The sequence below is a fragment of the Equus quagga genome, chromosome 6 (genome assembly GCF_021613505.1).
Source record: "Equus quagga isolate Etosha38 chromosome 6, UCLA_HA_Equagga_1.0, whole genome shotgun sequence".
NCBI classification, from domain to species: domain Eukaryota; kingdom Metazoa; phylum Chordata; class Mammalia; order Perissodactyla; family Equidae; genus Equus; species Equus quagga.
In genome coordinates, this window is record NC_060272.1 from 38,618,638 (window position 1) to 38,642,754 (window position 24,117).

General features: G+C 33.3%; 1 protein-coding gene across 1 annotated transcript in view; it reads left to right on the plus strand.

Annotated features, from left to right (window-relative positions):
- The window catches only part of KLHL1 (kelch like family member 1), a 333,377-nt gene that overhangs the window by 89,558 nt on the left and 219,702 nt on the right, over positions 1-24,117 (plus strand). Inside the window, exon 2 of the mRNA XM_046665048.1 lies at positions 22,249-22,431. Within this exon, the coding sequence (XP_046521004.1) occupies positions 22,249-22,431 (183 nt within the window). The remainder of the gene's footprint in view (positions 1-22,248; positions 22,432-24,117) is intronic.

Genomic DNA, 24,117 nt, shown 5'->3' on the forward strand with positions numbered 1-24,117 from the left:
TAATATTAACACTTCCCTGTTTCTGGGTATTCCTCTACCCAAAATAGCTCCTGTTTCCATCCCTTCTATCATACACACTTGCACATCTTTTGAGCCTTAGTTCAAGGCTCATTATTTTCTTGAGTATTATCCTGAATTCACCAGGCATTACAGATATCCCAGAAAGTCAAAGGTACATAATGCATTTACATTTGGGTCAAACTCATTTTCATAAATAAAACAAATAGCAGAAAATGAATCACATGGACCACGTCTTAGATGTTTCTACTGGACTCTGTACAGGCATCTATTAGTGAACTTCAGTTATTTTATTTACATATTTTAAGAAAATATGGTTTCCAAATGTTTAATTCTTATCTCTTTTAATTCTGGTATAAATTGAGCTATGTTAAATCAAAGCTGACTCTAAAATTTCGTGTTATTATAGCAAAATATTATTCTGTTTCTGTAATTTTAATGTAAGCAATATATCTGTCCTAATACTTAGTGGCAGATAGTGCTATAGGTATCTGAAGTTGCACAATTAGAATTACAGTTGAGATTGAAAATTGGCCATGTTCATCACAGAATTTCAACATAAAAAAGTCAGTGGAGGCCAATAAATCTTGCTAATTCACAAGGGTAAGTGGAGGGAGGCATTTAGGAAATTATTACACCTGGATATAAGTGATTTAATTTAATTGAATGAAGAATACTAGTGCATAAATAAATTCTTATTTATCCAGATTAAAATTGAACTTAAAGTATAATGAAAAAAATGTACATCTTGAAAATGATTATACATAAAGCTTGAAGGAATGTTTGTGCCTGTTAAGTTACTGGAAATAAAATTTACTATAGCCATAAAATCAAAGCTGCTTTAGGAATAACTGCCAAAAATAATTTCCTATAATGTATTTAAAATTAATCCTTATCCACGTCACCGTTTTTCATTTTTGTCCTCATAAATTTCCTTCAAATATGATAAATGCCCACAAAATATGATAAAAAGGTTTATTTTAAGGTTTATTTTAACTCCCTATTAACGGATCCAGTGAAAGCTTCATATACATTTAAAATATTTATTTTATAACTAATGTTCATAGAAAATATTTTATCAGGGAATGAAAAAACTTGAGGAATTTTTTTGTGCCATGGTCAAAGATGCACTCATTTTTAACCAAGAAAAAGACATTTAAGGGAATGATTATTGGCAAAATATTTGATGCTAACATTGTGACAGCCTTTTCATCAGATGTTTTGTATACCTCTTCTCCCTTGCTTTATTCCTAAGCTCATATTCCCCCAAAATACCACAGGTTTTATTTCTTTAATGGCTGTTTGCCCTCACTAGACAGTAAGCTCTAAGAATGTATGTTCTGCTGTAATCAAAAGACATTTTAATATAATTTCAATAAGTAATAATTGGTTAAATGAATGATAAGATTTCTTTTTGAGTGAATGAAGTGTAACTTTATTTGGAATAATAATAATTTCACACTCTGGTGTGTCTTCATTAGGGGTGGTGAGAAGTGGAAAACGTGTTTTATCTTGCTGTACTAGCTATTTAGCCCAGTGTCCTAAAAACTGTAAGTATTCCACAATTGATGGTTGAATTAACCCAACCTGAAGAATGTCACACTTGGCTTTGCAAGTAATTAGGGGACACTGTTCCTGACCACACTCATAAGTTTCAAGGACCACTCTTAATGCATACAATGACTCCTTACCTTTTAACCATTTAAGTTTGTAACTCTTCTTAGATGTTAGCCTAATATCTCCATTTATGTTGGTATCTTCAAGTAGATGCTTTCTCTGTCCCTTAGCTCACCTTAAATTAGCCATTGATCAGGGGGAGGGACTCTTTTTCTCTCTAAATCAATTATTTTCCTGGACGCTGCACTGAATACGTGTGTATGATCTTGAAAAGAGCTTAAACTAATTCTATTCAATAGAAGTCTATAGTAGTGAATCTAAACCCTCCATATTGAATGAGTAGATTTGATAATCCTATGACCATTAGTCTTTTTTTTTTTTAACCTACACTTTTTAAGAGTATGGGCCTTACTGCCAAAGTATCAAGTTGTCAACCTGTGGAAGTTCAATAATCTGATTAACTGTGCCTGACTGGCCCCTCCTTTCTTTCTGTTCTTCCCTTTCTCACAACCAGCCCCTTAAGGACCCTCATTTTAAGAACTTTCTTTCTCCTGAAGTCCCTATTTCTCTTGTTTTTCTTGTTCCATTACCCTTCTTTTAAAATTTAGCAAGTCCAACTCGCTTCATGAATGTTATTGTTATTGATGTCTGATTGTCAGCTGAGTGAATATATTCTCTCTCCTGCTTTTCTCACCTTCTGGGAAGAGAAGAAAGGAAGATTTGTTTCTTCAACTGAAGTACAGAAGGAGTAAGGATCGTATGTTTTGTGGACTTTTAGGTTTATTACAATTGTTTTTTATTTGTCTTTCTTCTTCTGTCTCTAAGTTTGTTATTTCACATAATTGGAGGCAAAAGGGCAAAAGGGCTAACTACATTCTGAAGTTGACGTTGCTCTAAGTTTTCTGTCTCACCTCCAGTTTTAAACAAATCTCTTTCCCCTTGCCTTCAACTAGCAAGGGGAATGGTGAGACTTGCTAATGCTTAAACAGAGGAGTAAAGATTCTAGAAAAACTACTGAGGTTAGATCATGTTGAGTAGAAGTCAGGAAGTTAAAAGAATAATGTGTCTTGGGAGAAGTGAGGAGGTGCAGTGTAATGAAGATAAAAAACTATATTCAAGCGAGACACATTCTTAGACTAAAGAACGTCTATAAGTGGATGTGCTTAAAGGTTGAATTGTGAAGTTCCATCCGTTATTTTTTTTAATATAATGGAACTTGTTGGCTTACTAAAAGTCCAACTATCCTAGTCTTTACAACCTCTCCCATTCTTGAAATAAAATTTGGATTTATTAAACTAATTCTTGAGAGAAGAGCTACTGAGCTCTTGTTCCTAAATGGTTTTGCACATGAGTGGTTCATTTGGGCTACTCAAAATGGTAATGGGCAGAAAATAGAATAGTGCCTTATTCACCCATCAGTGACAGATAATATTGTCCTATCATTGAATGCTAACTAATGGTGAAGAGATGCACTTGCAGATGACAGTCAAGCTAAAGGAATAATAAAGTTTATAGCCTTGCCATGCTTTCCCTTTCTCCAACAAGGGGAGAAACCTACTCTCTGTATCAAAATGGTGGTTATATTTTTGGTGTCTACCCAGGCTTGTGAATATGAGCACAGTTGCCAAACAAAATTAAAATTAAATTATCAGGGAGGAATAAAGAATAACCGTATAATAAAGAAACCTGACAAACACTACCTCAGCCAGGTGGTCCAGGTTGACATCAACAGTAATGTCATGTTGTTAGTATGTAGACTTGATATTATATAACTTTATCTCTGTGATCTTCTCCCAAATCTGATAACTTCAGTCTATCCATGAGCAAAGGATCAACCGAATTCCAAAATAGGGCATTTTACAAAATACCTGAGAAGTACTCCTCAAAACTGTTAAGGTTATCAAAAACAAGAAAAGTCCAAAAGACTGTCATAACCACAACCCTGGAACAGACAAAGGACATTAGTTGAAAACTAGGACATCTGAATAAATCATGGGCTTTAGAGTAATGTGTCAATATTGGCTCATTAATTACAACTAATGTACCATAATAATGAGAGACGTTAACAATAGAGAAAACTGGGTGTGGGATATGTGAAAACTCTTTCACAATTATCTTCATAAAATTTTTTTAAGACAGTCATAGAATGTTTGACTTTGAACTTGCTGTTCTAACTTTCAAATACAACACATGTCAAAGAAACAATAATTAATACACAGCATCTGCCACAATTCTATCTTTGAACTGCCTTTTCTATATAGTTGTGATATGTTGCAATTTCTTAGATTTATGGTATTCTTAAAGGTCAGTTTTCCTGCTTTGAAACCAGTCCTTTTAATGTTCTGGAGTGGCTTAAAATCTATGCACGGGATCTATCAATGCATAGAATTTTCTTCTTCTTTTGTGTTTGTAGTCTTGATGAAGATTTCCCAAATCCTAAATCGTTGTTGTAGTTTTTCAAGTTTCCTAAGTATTCTTCTTTTCTTTAAATTTAACTCATCAAGAATCTATTACCATGTAAAACGTAGGATGCACACCTTTCCTGGATGTCTTCCAGTGATTAGCCATTTGTGCCTGGGATGTTTAACATATAATCCTTCCATTTCCCAATTTTCTAATATATTAGTAAATGTTGGCATATATCTATGGGTTTCTATTATTTTTACTAATCTTTGTCAATACTATATTGATTTCATTGGAATGGCTTGTGAGTATATTCTGATACCAATAAAACAACGTCCCCTTAACTATTCTTCTTTTGTATAATTTTCGTTGCTATTCTCAGGTATTTGTTTTCTTCATATAAAATGTAAAACGCTTTAATCAAATTAAGTTGAGCAAAATATTTCTTTTTAGTCACTAAAACATATAAAATTTTTATGTTGTACATGAGTAATAGTAGATAAACATATCTAAAACAATTTTTTTCCAAGTATTTTAAACAGAGATACGTTAATTTTAGTAAATTTAGGTTTTGGAAAATAATCTTTGATTTTTTTATTATTGTTCATGAAAATTCTCGAATTCTCTTTGGAGTTTATCCTTCTAAATTAACCAAATCATTTTGGCTATTTATTTTAGAAATAAACATTTATTTTGCTCTAAGTCTGTTTAGCAACCATCTAATTTAAATTGGTATTTAGCGTTTACCTTATGCTGGAGAACAAGCATGTACATTCTTTCTGAATTAGACATGAATGCTATTTCCATTTCTGAAAAGAAAATGAGCTCAAATGAATTTTTAGCTTCAGTTATCTAATAAATTTCTCTGTAAAAATAATTTCTCTGGATGTATTTTCTCAAAAAATATTGGAAACATAACCAAGACACTGTATGATATTCTGATCTAATAATTAGTTTTACATCTTCTTAAAGTTATATTGCAGATACATTAAGGCATGGATATGCCTCTGAACTTCAAAGGCTTTTGCAATTCACATTATCACTCAAAAAACCTGCACAATAGGAAGTTATTTTCTAAGAGATTGAGTTAACTTGCTTTACCTACTTAATTGAAAATACTTGGAGTATATATATATATATATATATATATATATATGTATGTATATATCTCTCTACAAAAGTAATAAAACAAAATGTATCTGTAGCTCTGTAGCAGTTTTTATTATAAAGGTAATTATCAAAGTAATTATTCCAATTTAGTGTTTTTTAGCTAGTAGCTGTTTTAGATAGTACAATAGCTTTGATTTTGTTTATCCTAGCTTAACATTTTTTTTTCAAAGATTTTATTTTTTTTCCTTTTTCTCCCCAAAGCCCCCAGGTACATAGTTGCATATTCTTAGCTGTGGGTCCTTCTAGTTGTGGCATGTGGGACGCTGCCTCAGCGTGGTTTGATGAGCAGTGCCATGTCCGCGCCCAGGATTCGAACTGACGAAACACTGGGCCGCCTGCAGCGGAGTGCGCGAACTTAACCACTCGGCCACGGGGCCAGCCCCCCTACCTTAACATTTTATTTAATCTACAAATTATTTAAGAATAATAAAAAGTGGAAAAACGATTATAACGTTTTAACAAAAGCATATTTTACGCTAAGATATTTTATTTTTAAGAATCATGAGTTAACTTTTGAATACATCAGGTAAGGTTTTGGTGCACATAGAAATGTGATGCAGGAATAGGTTGATAATATTAAAGTTATTAATTGCATTAAATCACCAGCAAAGAGAATAATAGAGAGCAAAAAGTGAACTAGTAAAGGAGGATGGCAGTATAAAAAGATAATAATTGTAATTTCTTCAAATGAGGGCAGAATTACTATATAGCCAAGATTAGCTCTCTAAGAGCTTTTCTCTGACCAGAAAAAGGCCAGGACAAGATCAAAAGGAACATAATTCTGGATGCCTAACATTGCATATTAGATCCTGGATTGTTAGTCAAGTGTTTTTATGTTGTTAATTTTTGTTGTCATCTGTCATGTGAGTATTTATTTCCTGATGCTACATTTTCCTACCTGTCAGCTCTACACAGTAGTTGATAGTTTGTGCATTCCCCAACTTTGGCTCTATTTATAACCTCTCACAGCTGGTATCCCATTTCCATTGGCTAGTAAATTACTATTTAGAACAACAGCTTAACACTCTCACATACACCACTTATTGGCTATTCATTGGCCTTAAAACTATGTCCCAGGTAAAAGTTATAACTAGTATGAATAAACTAGTAACCGTGTATAAGAACTATTGTATGTGATTTAACATGCAAAGATTTATTGACCTTCAGGTTTTGTAGATTTTTACCTCCAGCATTTCTCCTGAAACCATGCCCATTCTCATAACACCCCCTGTATTAAATCTGATCTGGTCCAGGCCTGTGTTATCTTCTCCCTTGATGGGTACAATGGTCTCCCAATGTATCTCCCTGTCTGCAATCTCTGGCCTCCTTCTAATCCATATATCCAATTATCTCACTCCCCTGCTTTTAAACGGTTAAATGCTTAAAACAGCTCCTTCCAAAGTGTTCTGCGGTGCACGAGTTTCATGAAATATTAATAGAGGTTATCCTCTGTGCCACTCTCCTTCTTGAGAAATAAACAAATATAATAAAAATTAAATATTGTCTCAGAGATAAATGTATTTAGGATAACAGAGCTAAACAAAATTAAGCTCATTTAATTTCTTTTCATATCCTTTGTCATTTCCAAGTACAACAAGAATCTCTAAAGGGAGGCAGCGAATATAGCAATTTTCAAATTGATCATCTCTCTATTTTGATCTCATGATAAAAGTATTCCATGAAACACAGCTCATTAGATGCAGCTTAAAAGATAAATTCTAATCTCTTTAATATGTCATTCAAAATATTTTCAGCCTCTACTCTCAACATACCTCTATGGGCATCTTAATGCATTTGATTGCTTCCTTGTATCTGAACATAGCATCCACTTCTCTCTGACTTATTTTTTCCCTTAAAATTTTGTTAATTCCTTTATTCATCAAGAAATGTTCTTACCATGCTTTAAAGCAAAGTTTGCATATTACTTCATTGTCAATACTTTAAAATCTTTCCAGTATTATGGACAAAAATGTTTATCTGTAACTTGTATGATCCTAATTGCTATTTCAGTTTGAGCTTATTTTCATATATTCATTTTCCATTTGTGGTTTGCTCGCTTTTGAATCTAATGAAAATGTCTTTCATCTATTGTTCTATTTGTCTTTTTTATACTTTTTAAAAAATGCTTTGAAAAATCTATGTATTAAGCCTTTGTATGTTTTACTAGTTACATAAATTTCTCTGAGTGTGTGACTAGTACTTAAATGTGTTTATGGTACTTTACCTTGCAAAGATAGTTAAGTATTTCTGTTGTTCTTTTTCCTTTAAGAAATCTTGAATTTATGGTGTGCTTAAGAATGTATCCCACTCAAATATTATAAAAGTATGCCCCCTACTAATTTTCTTCTAACTGTTAATAGTTTTTCCTTTCATATACTTGTCATTTTAACATATCTGAGGTTTATGATATCCGGTAGTGACATAAATTATTTTTAATGTAGGGCAAGTTGTCCCAAGATCATTTGTTGAACAATCTATCTTTTTGTCATTGATTTGATGTGCCTGGTTGGGGTTCACTTAGTATTTATCCTGCTTAGAGTTCACTGGGATTTTTTGGATCTGTAAGCTAAACTATTCATCAATTTGGGAACATTTTAAGCCATTGTTTCTTTAAATACTTTCTCTGTTCCATTCTCTCTCACTTTGCCTTCTGAGATTCCAATTACAGGCCAGTAAGACCATTTGACATTTTTCCCACATCCCACTGGGGATTTGTTTATTTTTTCAAATTTTTTTTCTTATTTTTCACTGACCCTTTCTTCTGACAACTCCAATCTGCTATTATCCTCATCAGTAAATTTCTTGTTTTAGATCTTGTGCTTTTCAATTTTAGAATTTGCTTTTTCATTGTTGTTAGATTCCATTTCCCTAATTTCCTGCATTAAAACCATAATTTCCTTTAATTCCTTGAACACATTTGCAATAACTTATTTAGGGTCTCTACTATCCAAACATCTGGGTTGCTTTACAGCCTTTTACTATCAACTGCTTTTTTTCATGATTTGGTCTATTTTTATTCTTCTCTGCATGTTTAGTAATTTTTTTTCTTTTTTGGAGGATTGGCCTTGAGCTAACATCTGTGCCCATCTCCCTCTATTTTATATGTGGGACGCCTGCCACAGTATGGCCTGATAAGCAATGCTAGGTCCATGCCCAGGATCCGAACCAGAGAACACCAGGCTACTCAAGCAAAGCATGTGAACTTAACCACCACACCACCGGGCCGACTCTGCATGTTTAGTAATTTTTAATTGCCTGATGGACATTTTAATTATGTAATAAGGGGTGAGAATTATGTTGTCTTCTAAGAAGTGTTGAATTTTGTTCTGTCAAGTGGTTATTTTCCTGGTAGCCTGTTTGATATCATTGAGGGTTGACCTTACGCTTTGTTAGGGTGGGCATAAGGTAGCTCTTACTCTATTGTGTGGTTCTTACTCACAGGATATGATCTTTCTGGTACCTCAGTAGAACACCAGGGTTATAACATTTCCCACTCTGATTGAACCAAATCTCCAATGCCCCAGTACTGTGTGACCTCAAGCAGCTCTGCTCTTGTCTCAGCCTGGTAGCAGCCGCTCTCTGCTGGCCTTGTGAAGCCTCACCATGCACTTGTGCAACCCAACCCTTGGCCAAGAACCTGCAGGAAATTATCCCACATACTTCTAGACATCAGTCTTTCTACCCAGAAAGAACTGTCCTTTCCAGTCCACCATTCTGTAAATTTTACCGCTTTACCAGCGCAAACTCCAATTTATGCCCATCAGCTTAATAGGATCAAAGTGCTCAGCTTAAGCTCCGCCTCTCTGTCCCATAGTTAAAAAATTGCCCCTAGGCAGAGAACAAGAGCGCAGCTCATCTTGTATGTTTCCCTTCTAAAAGACATTGCAGTTCTGCATTTCCTATTGTCCAACATCTGAAAACAGTTACCTTGAGGATTTGGTCCAGTCTTAGATTTGTTTATGGAGGGAGGGCAAGTCTGGTACCATCTCCTTTTCCATGGTTGGAGCCTGTTACTGATGTGAAGAGCCAACTTATTATGCTTAGATTCCCCTGTGAACATTATCCAATTATTCTATCTCCTAATCCTTCTGTCTATGCCTGAGGCTACTTTAATTATTTTATTATCATAACATTCTTTATATATTTGTGTGTATATCCTTTATTCTTCTTTTTCAAAATTGCGTTGGCTTTTTTCAGACATACTTGAAAATCATCTTAACTCTATAATATAGTAGGTTGGAATTTTAGAATTGACATCACTATAATATTACACTTTTCATTCAGGAACATGGAGTAGCTCTTTCTGTATTTAGTTTGTCTCTGTGTGTGTGTATTTAAATATATAAATTTTTTATAGTTCTTGGGAGGTTTATTCCTGGTTATTTCATGTATTTGTTAGTATTTTGAGTAAGATAATTTTAATTATATTTTATTTCATTTCTAGATTTTGTTTAATTTTTCAATGTGTTGAATTCTCCATAACATTATCTAGACCAGAAACATTTGTGGGCAATAGTTTTTTGGAAAATGTCTCTATATCTACAATGTAAATTGGTTTTCTACGGTTAGTGTTATTGAATTACGTTATCCTTGAAAATTGTTCTTTTCATCCAAGTTATCAGATATATTACATAGAGTTGGTTAAAATATTCATTTATGAGTGTTCTGATTTTCTGTTATTTCTGCCTTGTTATTACTCTCAACACACATCTTTCCCTTGTTGCTTACTTTAGCTATAATTTTGGATGTTTAAAACTTAAGCACAATGTCTTCTCTAGTTTTCTGGTAAGTGTTAATTAAGTAAGTTTAATGAGCAGTGCATTTCATAAAATAATTTTTTTCAGGACCTACTGAGATCATTTTGCGATATGTGTTTCAAACTCTACTAATGTGACCTGTTACGTATATGGATTTCCCAATGGTTAAACATTCTTGTACTTCTGGGATAAAACGTACTTGGCATGATAGATTCTTTTTCAAATGCATAGTTGTATAAGTGAGATTTTGCTTATACTTTCCTTCTCTTATTCTGCTCTTTTGTTGTTAGAATCCAGTCATACTAGACTTACAATGTTTTCCATATTTGTTTTTCCTAAATGAGAATAATTGTAGAACATTTAACTTCTTTGGTCCTTAAATGTTTGTAAATTCATGTCAAATTATTTAGAGTTAGTATGTTCACATAAGGTAATTATTTGACTAAATTTTTTTTATTCAATTATTCTTGATTAATCAGGTTTTCTTTTAAGTAATACTTTCTGTTTAGCATTTCATTAGAAAATTAGCCACTTATCAAATTTTAAAATATATCTGAATCATTTCCTAAGAACCTTCTCTAAAATAAATGACTAAACAATAAATAATTAGATATACCTCTTACCACTGGCCATCATCTAATATTTATTCCTTTTTTCTCTCATTTTATTTTCTCATTCTTTTACCAATTATTTGCTATCAGACTTAGAATTTATTAATATTCACTCTTTATTATTATTACTTTTCTGAATAAATCTACATAAGGCCGTAAATTGTTCTCGGTGTAACATTTAAACTTCACTATGCAGTCATTCTAAATGCAACGCTGTTATTTTTATTCATTTCTAAATAAACTTGTCATCCGTGATTTGTTCTTACTTCAATAATTATTTAAACAATATCTTTTGAATTTCTTAGTGGATGAACATTTTAGCTATATTTTCATCTTAATTTCCAGTGATTTTGCACCATGATCAAAGAATGTGTCTAGTGTCATTTAATTTTGTGTAACACAAAGCAGTTTTTATTAAAATTCCAAATGTGCGTGAGAAGATGTAACTTTGCTGGAAACACAGTTCTCTATGTATTTGTTAAATCAATCTCGCCGATGATGTGATGCAACTGGTCTCTATATTTTTTTCTTCTTGTTTTATCCATTTTGGGGAGAAATATTTCCAAATATCCCACTTTGTGGACTTGTCTTAAAGTTTTTAAACTTCTAGCAATTTGGGGGTTATACATTCAAAATTATTTTAGCTGTTTTCATACTTATGATTTCTTCCTGACAGACTGTTTTATCAATATGAGCTATTCCTCTTTGTTAGTATCAGTGGAAAACTAATATAAGAGCCTAGGTACTGGTTGAGGTAGACGTGATAAAGCGGCAGAAACAGGTACCAGGGAATCTGAGCCCTGTGTTCGTGCGATTTACTTCTGGACCTGCTCAGGCCCATTCTCATATATACCATTTCCATATAATGACAGAATGCTTATGCACATATTCTTCTTTATGATTTTGTAAATCATAATAATCTGGTCAGTTCACAGTTGCCTCCTTGTCAGCATTCAATCTCTTTTATGACCCAGTAATAAACCAAGAGGTGATTCTTAAATAGAGAATTTTTGTTACAAGACCTATGATTTTGCTCCCAAAGTCATTCTAGGTTATAATTCTCTGATTGGACTGGCCACAGGCTCCCTAGTGCATCTCTATCTGGTACAGACACTTACTGTTATTGGATCTTCTGAGTCATAAGGCCCAAGGAGCAGAATAGCTTGTTCAACAGCTCAACCCTGCAGCAGAGCCCTCTCTAGCTCTGGGCCTCAGTCAAAGCTGATAGATTCGTGAGTTTCTTGGAAAATTGGTGGGTATAGATTACCTAAATTTTGCATATTATGTCACCAACAAACAGTCTAATCAAACTTTGGGCCTTTGTATTAGAAACAAGTAGTACAAGATGCATTACTTAAGGACTTTTGCTTTAAAGGTGATTTCTTAATATGCTCTAATTGGACTACCCCTAGAATTTTCGCTGATGTGGTTGGCCCTTTAAATTTTACAGGATTTTTCTCCCACCCTCCAGCAGGCAAGACATCTAGCATACTTGTTATTTCCACCCCACCAGATCCAATGATCATAATTTCATAGGTGTCATGGAAATTTGTGATGTTTTTTGCGATGTCAGGTGATCAAAGTTCTTGCAAACCATAGGGAGAAGGAGAGTTGTCATTTCCCTGTGGTATGACGTTGAAGTGCTGCTGATGTTCCTGTTAGGAGAAAGTAAAAAGTTCTGATTTCCTTAGCATTAGTTGATTGAGAAAAAAAAGTGTTACGCTCAGTTGATAGCTGCATACTAAGTGCCAGGGCTGTGTTGATTTTTCTCTCTAAAAATATCACATCTGGAATGTCAGCTACAATTATCATCACTACTTGATTATGTTTGTGATAAGCTAGTTATTATTCAAAATCCATCTGGAATTGGTAGCTACCAAATGAATGAACTAATTTAGGATATAATAGAATCTCTACCCTTTCATATATTTTAAGTTTTCAATGTGGCAGTAACACCTGCAAATTCCTTACAAATACAGTATAGCTTTGGATTTACTACGATGGTCAGTGTGTGTTGGTAGTTCAGTTGACACATTCTTCCTTAATAGACCTGACCTTGTGGGTCAAGAAACCAATATGAGAATTGCGGCAGTCTCTGAATACATCTTTCCCAACTATGCATTCTGGGACTAAGGAAATGACTGCAGGTTGAATCTGTGGGCCCAGTGAACACACCAGGATATGGACTTGGACAAATATACAGTTTATTGCTTGGCTTTCATCGACTTCCTCTCTGTCTGGCAGATATGGTAACACTGTAGAGTTGTGAGGTACCTGCTTCAATTCAGAGATAATATTTAATAACTTGCTGGAATACTTTGGTATTTTTTATTTTCTAGTGCCTAGAGACTAATGTCTGGGGAAAACATGGATAAATATTTCCATTACAGATTTGTAGCAATTTTTCAGCAATCTTTCTTAAAGCAACCTGGTCTTATGATCAGTGAAGAAGCTTTGAATCTCTGAATTAATTTAGATACAGTAACTTAGAGAAAGAACATAAAGTTCCACCATGTTGACTCAACTCAGATTCCTACATGAAAGATCTATACTCTTTCTGATTAAATAGACCAAGTAACAACTTAGCAGACTGTCCATGTAATGCAGGCAACTCATGATAAACTTGTTACTTACAGAGCTGTTTACAGGTAACTAAAATACACTTATCACTACTACATTCCTATAATCAGTCATAATAGGGACTAGCAAACTGCAAACTGTTTGTACAAAGGGCCAGATAGTAAATATTTTTGCCTCTGGGGGTCATATAGTTTCGGTCACAACTACTCGACTTTGCTGTTGTGGCAAGAAAGCAGCCATAGACAATACATAATCAAATAGGTGTGGCTGTGTTCCAACAAACATTTACCAGAACAGGTGGCAGGCTTGATTGGACAACTGGCAGTAGTCTATAGTGACAATAGAGCCCACATTGTCTCTAATTCTTAAGCATCATCATCTAGCACAATATTGCCATTGACATCAAAAAGCTCAATTTAATTGTGTCCTCAGAACCTAAAGTTTACTGACCAGAGAGCTTTAAAAGTATGCTATTTGTCTGCTTGCCAATGAATTTCTTAATGGTGAGAAGAACGTTCACTAGGCCCAGAAGTTACGGTTAAACAGAAAATAACTGTTTCCTGTTTAAACTCCATCCAGAAGTTATGGTTAAACAGGTTGGCCATGATAGATTTGCTGTATCATTTCCATATCCTTAAGCATTTTTAGTTCTTCTTCTACAGAATGACCGGGAAATGTTGGCATTACTGATTCTAGGATCCCTGTTAATTCAGGCTTCTTTTAGCCTGCGATAGATGTTAAAGCCACTTCTTTGAACACTGGGTGAGTAGAACCACATCAATTCATTTGACCGAGGTCAACCTTAATTCTGAATCTTTTCCTACATTGCCAGAATCTCCCTCTGAGAAGTTGTTTTTCTTCCCAGATTTCACATTTTTTGTTAGAATTTTCAACATGTAAATGTGGTTTATTTGTCAACCATTCTCATCATGCCTTCAACCACAATTTTCTTTGAGTTTAATGTTCTTGAAAAGATTTCAATTTTGTAATTTCTAACATTTAAAAATACTTCAAAATAGGTGTATCTGTGGATTATGCATTTTAATATTTAAAAGAAGAAAACAATGAATGTATTATTTATGTTTTATATGACTGTTTATTGTTAAAGGTAGACATAATTTTTCAAGCAACATGTTGCACTGTACTGACGTGTGCCTAATTTATAAAAGTACTCCTTTTATCTCACAAAAACTATTTTCACATCTGGCATTTCTTTGGAAATACACTTAGCTTAAGTTACACGGCAGCTTCAAATACCTATTTTATTTCTACAAGCTTTCTATGAGGACGCTTATTAATGATATTCTGTTTTACACGTAAACTAATTGAGATTCAGAACGCAGCAATCAATGGAGCCTAGAATACATACATTTTGGCTCATAAGTTAGTCCTCTTTTTTTATTGTTCTCTTTTACCAATGTGTATGTGTATGTATGTGTGTGTGTGTGTGTGTTTCAATACTTCTGATAAAAAGCCTTACTTAAAATTCCAATTATCTTATAAAAGAAAATTGTACCCAGAAGCAACATTAATGACTATATTCATTTTTCTTGTTTTTAAGTAGTAGCACCTTGTGCTTGAACTTTATCCATTATAATATTTCCTGGATCCAAACCTCTCTCTTGGGGGTTATTAAAAGATTTGAAAATTAATGTGTTTAACATAAGCTGACATTTATTTTGAACACTAGTTTACTCTCCTGTGCCAATATATGATCATGATGTTTCATTCTTTAATATAATAATAATGCAAAGTTGATTTTTAAAATTTAGCTATTAAAATCTTTTCCCTTTTTCTTTTCTTCTTCTTTTAAGTAACAAAACATTAACTCTGGGTGAAGGACTTTCAAGGTTAAATAGATGTGTAATAACGTATTTTATTGTCTGAGAATTTATGATCAATTTTTGATCTTTGATATTGTTTATAATAATGACTTGTAATAATGACTACAGTTTTAAAACTGAATAACGTGTGCTTCGTATAAATTATTTAAGCAGTGTGAAAAAGGAAGAAAATAGCAAACTTTTAATTTCTCACTAAGAAACAATTTAAAAATTAAAATAAATATTTTTCTAATTGAAACAATATAAAGAGATATACATTGCCTGAAATGTACACTAAATCTGAACTAAATAAGTAGTTATTTTTTCACTTAAATAAAAGCATCTTTCACTAAATTCAGGTCTTACCTAAGAACTACTATGGGTAGCTCTTTTATTTTATATTATAGATATGCTTTTAAAATTATTCTCTCAAAACAAAAACTAATTCATCACTCAAGAGAAACAGAAAACTGCTTGCAAATTTATTTTGCCCTTTTAGTTCCACTCTTACTCCCTGACATTAAAGAAAGAATAATAATGCTGGGATCTAGTCTTAGAGACCTTTGTTTAAAATAAATGCATCATATCTGTTTAAAGGATTTTTAAAAATATTTTCTACAGTATATTTTGTGTATTCTTTAGTATTTTACAATGTACATAAGTGCACTACCAGAGAATGCAAGACAGCATATATTCTGGTTATGTTACCAGCACATTGGGTTCTTATTGTCCCCCAGGATAGAAATCAAGAGAGACAGCAAATGGGAGTAGAAAAGTTAAGTTTATTAGCTTGTGCACAGGAGAGGCAAAGGGAGGCAGTGCAGAAAGAAAGAGGGCAAGTGACTGGCTCATAAGGGAGCGAGATTGTGGGGCTTTGATTAGGCAAAGGCTGAGGAAGAGTGCCTTGTCGTGGCATGTAGAGGCAGGGTTGTGCTTGTGCCTGGGCTATTCAGCATGCCACCTCATGCGACACGTGTCATTAGTATGCTAGTTTCCAGCCCTGGGTATGATTTTTACTATGTTAATAGGCCTAGGGTCACCTTCAGTGGACTCCTGGGTACTAGAGCTCATGCTTAAGCCCAGAAAAGTCCAGAGGCTATGGAATGTGGATCTTGGTGGCCTCTATCTGATTCTCCTAGCTTACCCATTGGTTAGGGTCAAACTTGTTAGGACCCTATCTTGTTAGGCCCGGGGCTTTGAGATGATCCTGTCTCCTTAGGTTGGTTCCTGTCTCAGTTATAGCAGTATAGATGCTTTTTTCCTCCTGAGCTCTGGAAGCTGATGAAGATCAAGTCTGCCCCTGGGAGAGAAGCCTAAGGCGTCCTGGCCTACAAACCGATCTCTATCATCCTCTGGGGTGTATAGGATGTCCTTGACCTGATTCGACCTGATTCCTATCCAAAGTTATAGGACCACTCAACAACCAGACTCCACCTGCATTGATACCATTATAATGACTTTTTAACATGATCTTTCCTTTGTCTTGTTAAGAAGTAACTCACATACCTATGCCTTATAAGTTTAGCCCTAACCCTCAACCATTGCAGCTCTTTACTGCCCATGGGTCCTGCCTCCATGTTGCAGCCCTTCACTGCCCATCGGTCCTGTCCCCATGCTATTCTCTGAATAAAAGGGCACAACTACCAGATCTTGAGAGTCCAAGAAATCTTTCTTTCAACTCCTCGGCTCGCCAAGCCCACATCAGAAGCTATTCAAAATTCAATAATAGCAATTTACACAAGCATTTACTAACTACTCTGTTTGTCAGGCACTCTGTTGGGTTTTGGGATATAAATTCCTTTACCAAAACACATTTTTGTGTTCTATGAAACAAAAAAAATACCAAATTAATACTGATATTTGGCCAAGGCCATCTTCTCATTAAATATTCTTCACTAATTTATTCAACAGTTATTGATCCCCTAAAACATTCTACAGGCCAGGAATGTATTTAAACCATACTAGGTAATTAGCATGTGAGAGTAAACCACAACCCCCCAAGCCATGAGGATTAAAAGTCTTTCTGAAAGAAGTGGTATTTAAACTGACCTCTGAAGGAGTAACGCTATCAATGAGAATGCCAATGTGCTTTGAAAGTTTCAGGTAAAGAAAAATAGGTGTGTGAAAAGTATAGAAGAAAGAGGTGTGACATATCACAGAGACTGGAATTACTTAGGATGGCTAGCATTAGAGCTTGAGCTGAAGGATATTAAAGTATCAGATCATATAGGAACTCGTAACACATGATATGTAATTTGAACCAGGGAGGCATTGATGGCTGGAGCCTGGTTGGCAATGGGCAGAATTTATGATGTAATAGCTTTAGATCAGCATGTAGGTAAGGGTCTTAAAGTGAAAACAGATGAGTAATTGGTTTTCAGAGCTTTTTCTTGTAGTTAATTCACATTCTATTCTTCTAGAAGTAACTATTTCCTGATTGCAAGCCCTAAATTACTTCTGCCCAATCCCAATATTGCTCAGCACAAAAATAGGAAAATATGCTTCCTCTCATAGTTGTTTGGTACAGGGAAAGTAGACAATATTTAGCCATGAATTGTTTAGCACAGGAACAGGAATGTATTTTGGTAGTTCTCAGCAATTAGGTTAGGAATGAAAATGAAACTAAATAAAGGCACAAGAAAAGATACTAGTGTCCTTGGCAAAAGCAATTTTATTAGATGGATGGTTGGGGAAGTAAGATTGCAATAGATTGGGGAGTGTTTGGAGGGTCAGGAATTAAGACAATGAGTGCAGACAACCCTTTCAAGACATAGGATTGTGAAAGGAAATAGAAAGGAAAAGCCATGCTTCAGTCACGAGTCATGACTTCAGTCAAGAGGTCAAGAAAAATATTCATTCATTTTATTGTTTTATATATGTTAGGTTGGAGAAGTCTTAAGTATGCTTAAATTCTAATGGGAAGACATTATCTTGGACTTTTTAAATTGTATTTATTGTAACTTAAAGCTTTATGTTGTTGGGCCACAAAATGATAAAAATTACAGTGCCAGATCATAACATCTGAGAAACTCTCAGATGGGAAAAAGACTGTAAAGCTTATTTAGGCTGAAGATAGAGAAATTACACAATAAGAGAAATAATCCAATATCAGATTTTAGTAAATATTTATGAGAAACAATGTAAAGACATAATCTCTATTTCCTAAAATTTTAAAGCCTTGTTCATTAACCTAATAAGACTGGATATGTGATGGGAAGAAGATTAAATAATGAAACTCAGCTTAAAATCATAAGTATTCTGATGTGGAAACTCCTTTTTAAATCCTGAGTCAAAAGTCAAGGACCGCAAGTCCTACCCAAGCCTGAGATCAGGAAATGATTTAAGAGAAAATGTGCAAGCACTGTGACAGTGACCTAATAGAGAGAAAATCAAGTCAAATCACCATAACCATTTCTCTGACAGATCAACCAACCTTCAGGAAAAGTGACTTGTTCTCAGATATAACATGGAGAAACTCAAAGCATGAGAATTTTTAGGAAAAAATCTAGGAGTGAACTTGAACCCTGAAAAAGATAATTTTGGAGCCTAAGTTTCTAGCCCTCTGCTCTTGTAAGACTTATTTCAAATTCTTCAGAAAATGCCCAAGTCTACATTATAATCCAGATTTGTTGGTGTACCTAGATTACATAACGGAAGTTATTATCTTCACAGTAATTAGCTTTCAGACTTTGAATAAATCCTATCAAAGTCTATGCTCTATTTCATTTTATTGCTATGATCTCACCAAATTCTAAAACTGTATTATTCTATTTCTTTCACTAGTTGCTCTAACAATACATCTATCACTACTTGGGTGACTTTAAGATAAAGTATATTAAATTCTTTCCTTGATAACATTTCCCAGGTTATGAAATTTTGAGTGAGGTGTAAACTTTTTGCCTTAAGTATTTTGTTTAACTTGTAGGTAATTAACATAAGGCTCTGAAAGGAGACTTTATCCTAAACCCCCTTTAAACCAATCTGGAGCCATTCTGCAGACTGTCTCCAATATCTTGACTTTTAGACCCTATTTACGTGGCCTATGTACCAGACCAGAAACATCAGGATCTCAGTGGGGCAGTTTTGATCTATTTTGCCTATAGTCCTGACCCAATTCCCCTTAGTTCCTGAGAGCCAATGATAATATGTTCATTCTAGATTTAAAAATGCATCCTGCAGAGTATTTTGTGACTTTTCTGTTCAGTGTGTAAATGTGTGGACAAATTCTGCTGTTATTGCCATATATGCCTGAGCCTGAATTCCTAAAACATGTGCTGGAAAACGACCATATTCTGGGTTTGTAATTTGTAAACTTGTAAAAGACAAACATATGGCATAACAAAATTGTATTAGTCTCAATATTTAAAGGACCACTTGTAAAGTCTGATGAAAATAACCATGCTGTGTAGACAAATAGTGTAGATAGAGAACACACACAATTTTAATGGATTTAGATTTATAAACTTCTCTGTAGATTTTTTTGGATTTTCTTTGTCCACAAACACATCTTCTGGAAATAATATCTGCTACATTTTTTCTTATCTAACTAACGGGCTTTATTTATTTTTTCCTTGCTTACATTACACTGGCAAGGCCTTCCAGAAAAACGTTGAATAAAAGTAGTGCTAATAGATTTCGTTTTCAATCTCAAGGAGGAAAGGTTTCAGTTAAACATGACGTTTGTTATATGAATGAATTAGGTGACTTTATAGGATTAAAATGTGTTCCTTAATTAGGTCCGGTTTAGTCTTGATGCACTATCAACTACATATTCTATACATTTGTTTACATAAATTTCTTTTTTTTAAGATACATTTCTGTATTGGTTGCTAATATTTTGCTCAGGATTTTTGCAAATATGTATAGAAGAGAGAGCGGGTATTAATTTTCCTTCCTTGTAAAATCCTTGTCAGGTTTTGTACCAATGTCATATTTGCCTCATTAAATGAGTAGGGGGACATGTTCTCTTTTTCTGTCCTCTGGCAACTTCTAAGTATTTATTTATTTATTTATTTATGTTTGCACTGCTTTTATTATGATGTGTAGTTTTCTTTGTTTTATCCTGAGAAGTATAGTGAATCTTGAATCTGTATCTTGATGTCTTTAACACATTTTTGAAAACTCTTGTCCATTATTTCTTCAGATGGCTTTTGCCCCTCCACTTCTCTCTCCTACTTTTAAGATGACAATTACATGAATATTATAATTTCTTACCATGTTTTATTTGTTTCTGAAACTATTTTTTTATCTTTTATCTCAGTATTTTAATTTAAATATTTTCTATTGCTTTTTAAGATCACTATGCTTTCTTCACCTGCATCTAATCTTCAAGTTCAGTTTATCTACTAAAATCTTATGCTAAATTATATTTCTTTATTTTCATTTGATTTTTTCATACAGCCTAATGTTCTGTGAAAGTCTTCAGCTTGTCATCTATATTAAAATGGATTAATGACAGTTATTTTCATATCTACTAAATAATTAATTGTTATCCACCTCCTCAGAGATACCTCTAGCACCTGAGAATCTGTTTCCATTGTCTGTTTTTCTCCCTGGGTCTTGTTCCTTTGTAAACTTGCTGTTTGTTTTTATGAATGTCAAGCATTACATATACATATACAAGAAATTGTAGAGTCTGGAAGAGGTTCTTTTTCTAAAGAGAGTTTATTTTGACTGTCTGATGACATTTAGATTAGAAGCTCACCTCGATGCAATCAGAGATTTCAGTGATTCAAATTGAGGTTTCAGTCTTTGTGTTATCTTGTCTATTTCCAGTTCCCTTGACTCCTGGAATACAGCCCTTCTCGGTGTCCAGTTTAGAACCTGGGTATTTACTACAGTCCCTGGTCCTTGCTGGTCCTTAAATTCAAATTTTCATCTTTCAAGCTCTGTTTAACTTTTCAACTTTCTGTAAGTCATGTTCTGCTTTGTCTAGCTTAGGAATCAGCAAATACCTCTAGGGAGAAAGAGGTACAGAAAGACCGACTTATCTGAACTTTTTTCCTTTATGGCTCTTCATTTACCCCTCAAATTCCGGCTGCCTTAGGAACCCCTAATTTCAATATTCATTCTTTCCCCAAGCCCCATGATGCTGCCAGAAGTTCTGCTTAGTGCTACCTAATACTGAGCTTCTCAGACTCTCACCCTGTGCTGCTTTATAATGAGTAAAAACCTTGAGAGGAAACGAAAAAGCAGCGTAGAATTTTGAGCTGCCATCTATGAGTTTAGCTTTATTCTTGGATCTTGGTCCTTCAAGTCCTGACTGCCTTATTAACTATTATTAAATTCAAATGGTTATTTTGATATCATGTGTAACTTTTTGTCTCATGTTCTTGGTGAGGGGTTTAGTCTGCTACAAGTTATTCCATTGTAATTGGAAGCAGAATTCTCCATGTTACTTTCTATCTTGAAATAAGCTAGTTCATATTTTTGTTGCGTATCTAAATCATTTGCATTTTTAAATCGTTTTAAGGGTTTATCATCAGAACACTTAATTGGGTCTGCTGGGCCTATCATGCATTTACGTATATAGAGAATCTTCTCGATATGGATTATGGTATTTTAAAAGCTTCGTTGTTAATTCATCTGTTAATTCTACGATCTTAGATACAGTAGCCAAACTTAGGTATTATAGACTTCAAAATCATAAAGCTTATTACATTTATATATATATATATTTCTATATGTAAATTAAATATTTGATTAAAATATTTTTAAGTCCTGAGCTTATACATTCTGTATATTTTTGTTTAATCATTTGGGTACACATTATGAAACTGTCAACAACTTTCAAATTTATTGTCAATCTTTTTTGCATCCATGTTTCATGATTTTTCATAATAAAATCACCTACTTCTGTAAAGCAGCATTCAATAAGAATCATAATTTTGAGCAATATAATTAGATGATCTACTCAATAGCAAATGCATCAAACTAACATTTCATTAGTAATTGATTTTAGAATGAGCATGTTTATAATTTACTATTTCTGTGACATTTTAGGGTTTACTAACTTAATGTCCTAATAAATGCAGATAACCAACTTTTAAATCTTTTAGGATGAGAAAAAACAGATGATTTACAATCCATTTATTGCTTCCTACAGCTAATCATTTAACTCAAAACAGATTTTTTTTCTGACGTATATTAATAATGATGAACATATGGAGAGATGCATTGATTTTCCCTATAAAACTCCGAAGCTCTGTGTGTAGTTCTGGACAATTGGTGGCACTTTATAAACACATCTTTTTTGTGTGTGATTTGCAGGCTGTCAGCAGCTAGCCATTCGCTGACACCTCAAAGTGATATGGACTCTAGCAGCTCTGAAGAATTCTATCAGGCTGTTCACCATGCAGAGCAAACCTTCAGAAAAATGGAAAGTTACCTGAAACAGCAGCAACTCTGTGATGTTATCCTGATTGTTGGGAACCGAAAGATACCTGCACATAGGTATGGTAATCTGTCTTTATTGAAAATACGCATTCATATTTTTAAAAGTGATAGCCTAGCGTGTAACTTGCAAAATATTCTATGATTAGAGAATTAAGAATCCATATTTCAAAGAAAGCTTGGGTATTTTTCTTTTACTCTTGTTTCTTTCCTTTTAGGGGTGAGTTATAATGTCATTTTAAGTTATCTTCTTTTAATGAAATAAAGCAAGTAAAACTAGTTCAAAAATAAAACTTTCTCTATTTAAGCTTGATAAATACTGCATTTTATGTGACACAATCATACTAAGTGGAAATAAATTTTAAGTTAGGAAGATGTACCTAAGATCCGAAATGAGATATACTTTCCAAGAAAATTGAAAAGAAGTCAGATATATATTACTTGTTTCAACTAGGAAATTCAAAGTATTTTATCTTGACATCTTTATTTTGCACTTGTTAAAACTTCTTTAATTTATGACACAGAGATATTATTCTTAAGGTCCAATATATCTGAAAGCTAATATACTTTTGAACATCCTTTATATATTTCTGACTGATAATTCCAAGTTACATGAACTAGGTATCTGATTATTTTGTGCCATATTGATTTGCTATCAGTTTACTTACGAAAATTTGTTAAATTTGATGTTAGATTCTTACACAGTTTTTCAATTTTTTTTGGAAATTTTAAGTGAGAAAAGAATTTTAATTTAATTTTGATGCTGATTATTTTAAATAATTGAATATGTGCAAATACCCTTAGACTACCTTGCTGTATGTCATTTCATGAAGTAAAAGGGTAGATTATCCACATATAAAAGTTGTTTTTTATGTACCCTTCTTCCCTATATTTTTAAATTCAAATTATTTTATCTAGATAATATATATATATATGCATCCAGTTGTGAACTATTAAAAGGATTCCAGAAAAATAAGGCTATATTTTTACCATTGTAGCAATATTAAAATATGGGCATTGAATTTGAACCAATACACTTGAAATGCATGGGAAGGAACATTTAACATTGAATAAAGTATCTAGGCCTTGTAGAGTTCAATCTGCCAGCTAACTATGGCAACAATTCTAATAATATACTATTTACACTTATTTTTCAAATATTTCTATGAAATTGTGTTGTCATTGGCAAGAGAGCAATTAATAAATAGTCATTATTATTGGGACATTCAATGTTGTAATATCTGTGGCAAATATGCAAATTATCTTGAGCTGTCATCTAAATAACATTTAGATAAAAATTCTATTGTAAGAGATATTCTTAATTTGACATTGTAACTAAATTTACTTTATATAACTTACAAATTAGTTAAATAATTATGTATATTTGTTTAAGAAGGTAGAGGGACTCAAACGACTCAAAAATATATTAAACAAATCAAATGCTCTTTTTTTTTACAAAACAGCAGTGCTTCATATAATTTATGTGATCTTGTTTTATAGCCTTTTATCGATAGTAACTTAATATTTCTCATTTGAAACATTTTAACCAATATATTAAGTAATTCTCCTCTATTAATTATATTCTACATTGTTTTCTTTATTACTCTTATCTCAACTGTTAAGATTATTTTCTAAATAATTTGTTTAATTATGCAAGTTGTTTTATAATAATCCAAGTGACTGAGAAGTAAAATTGCTTCTCGATTTAGATTACTCTAAAACATCTGAGCAGTGTATACTTTTATA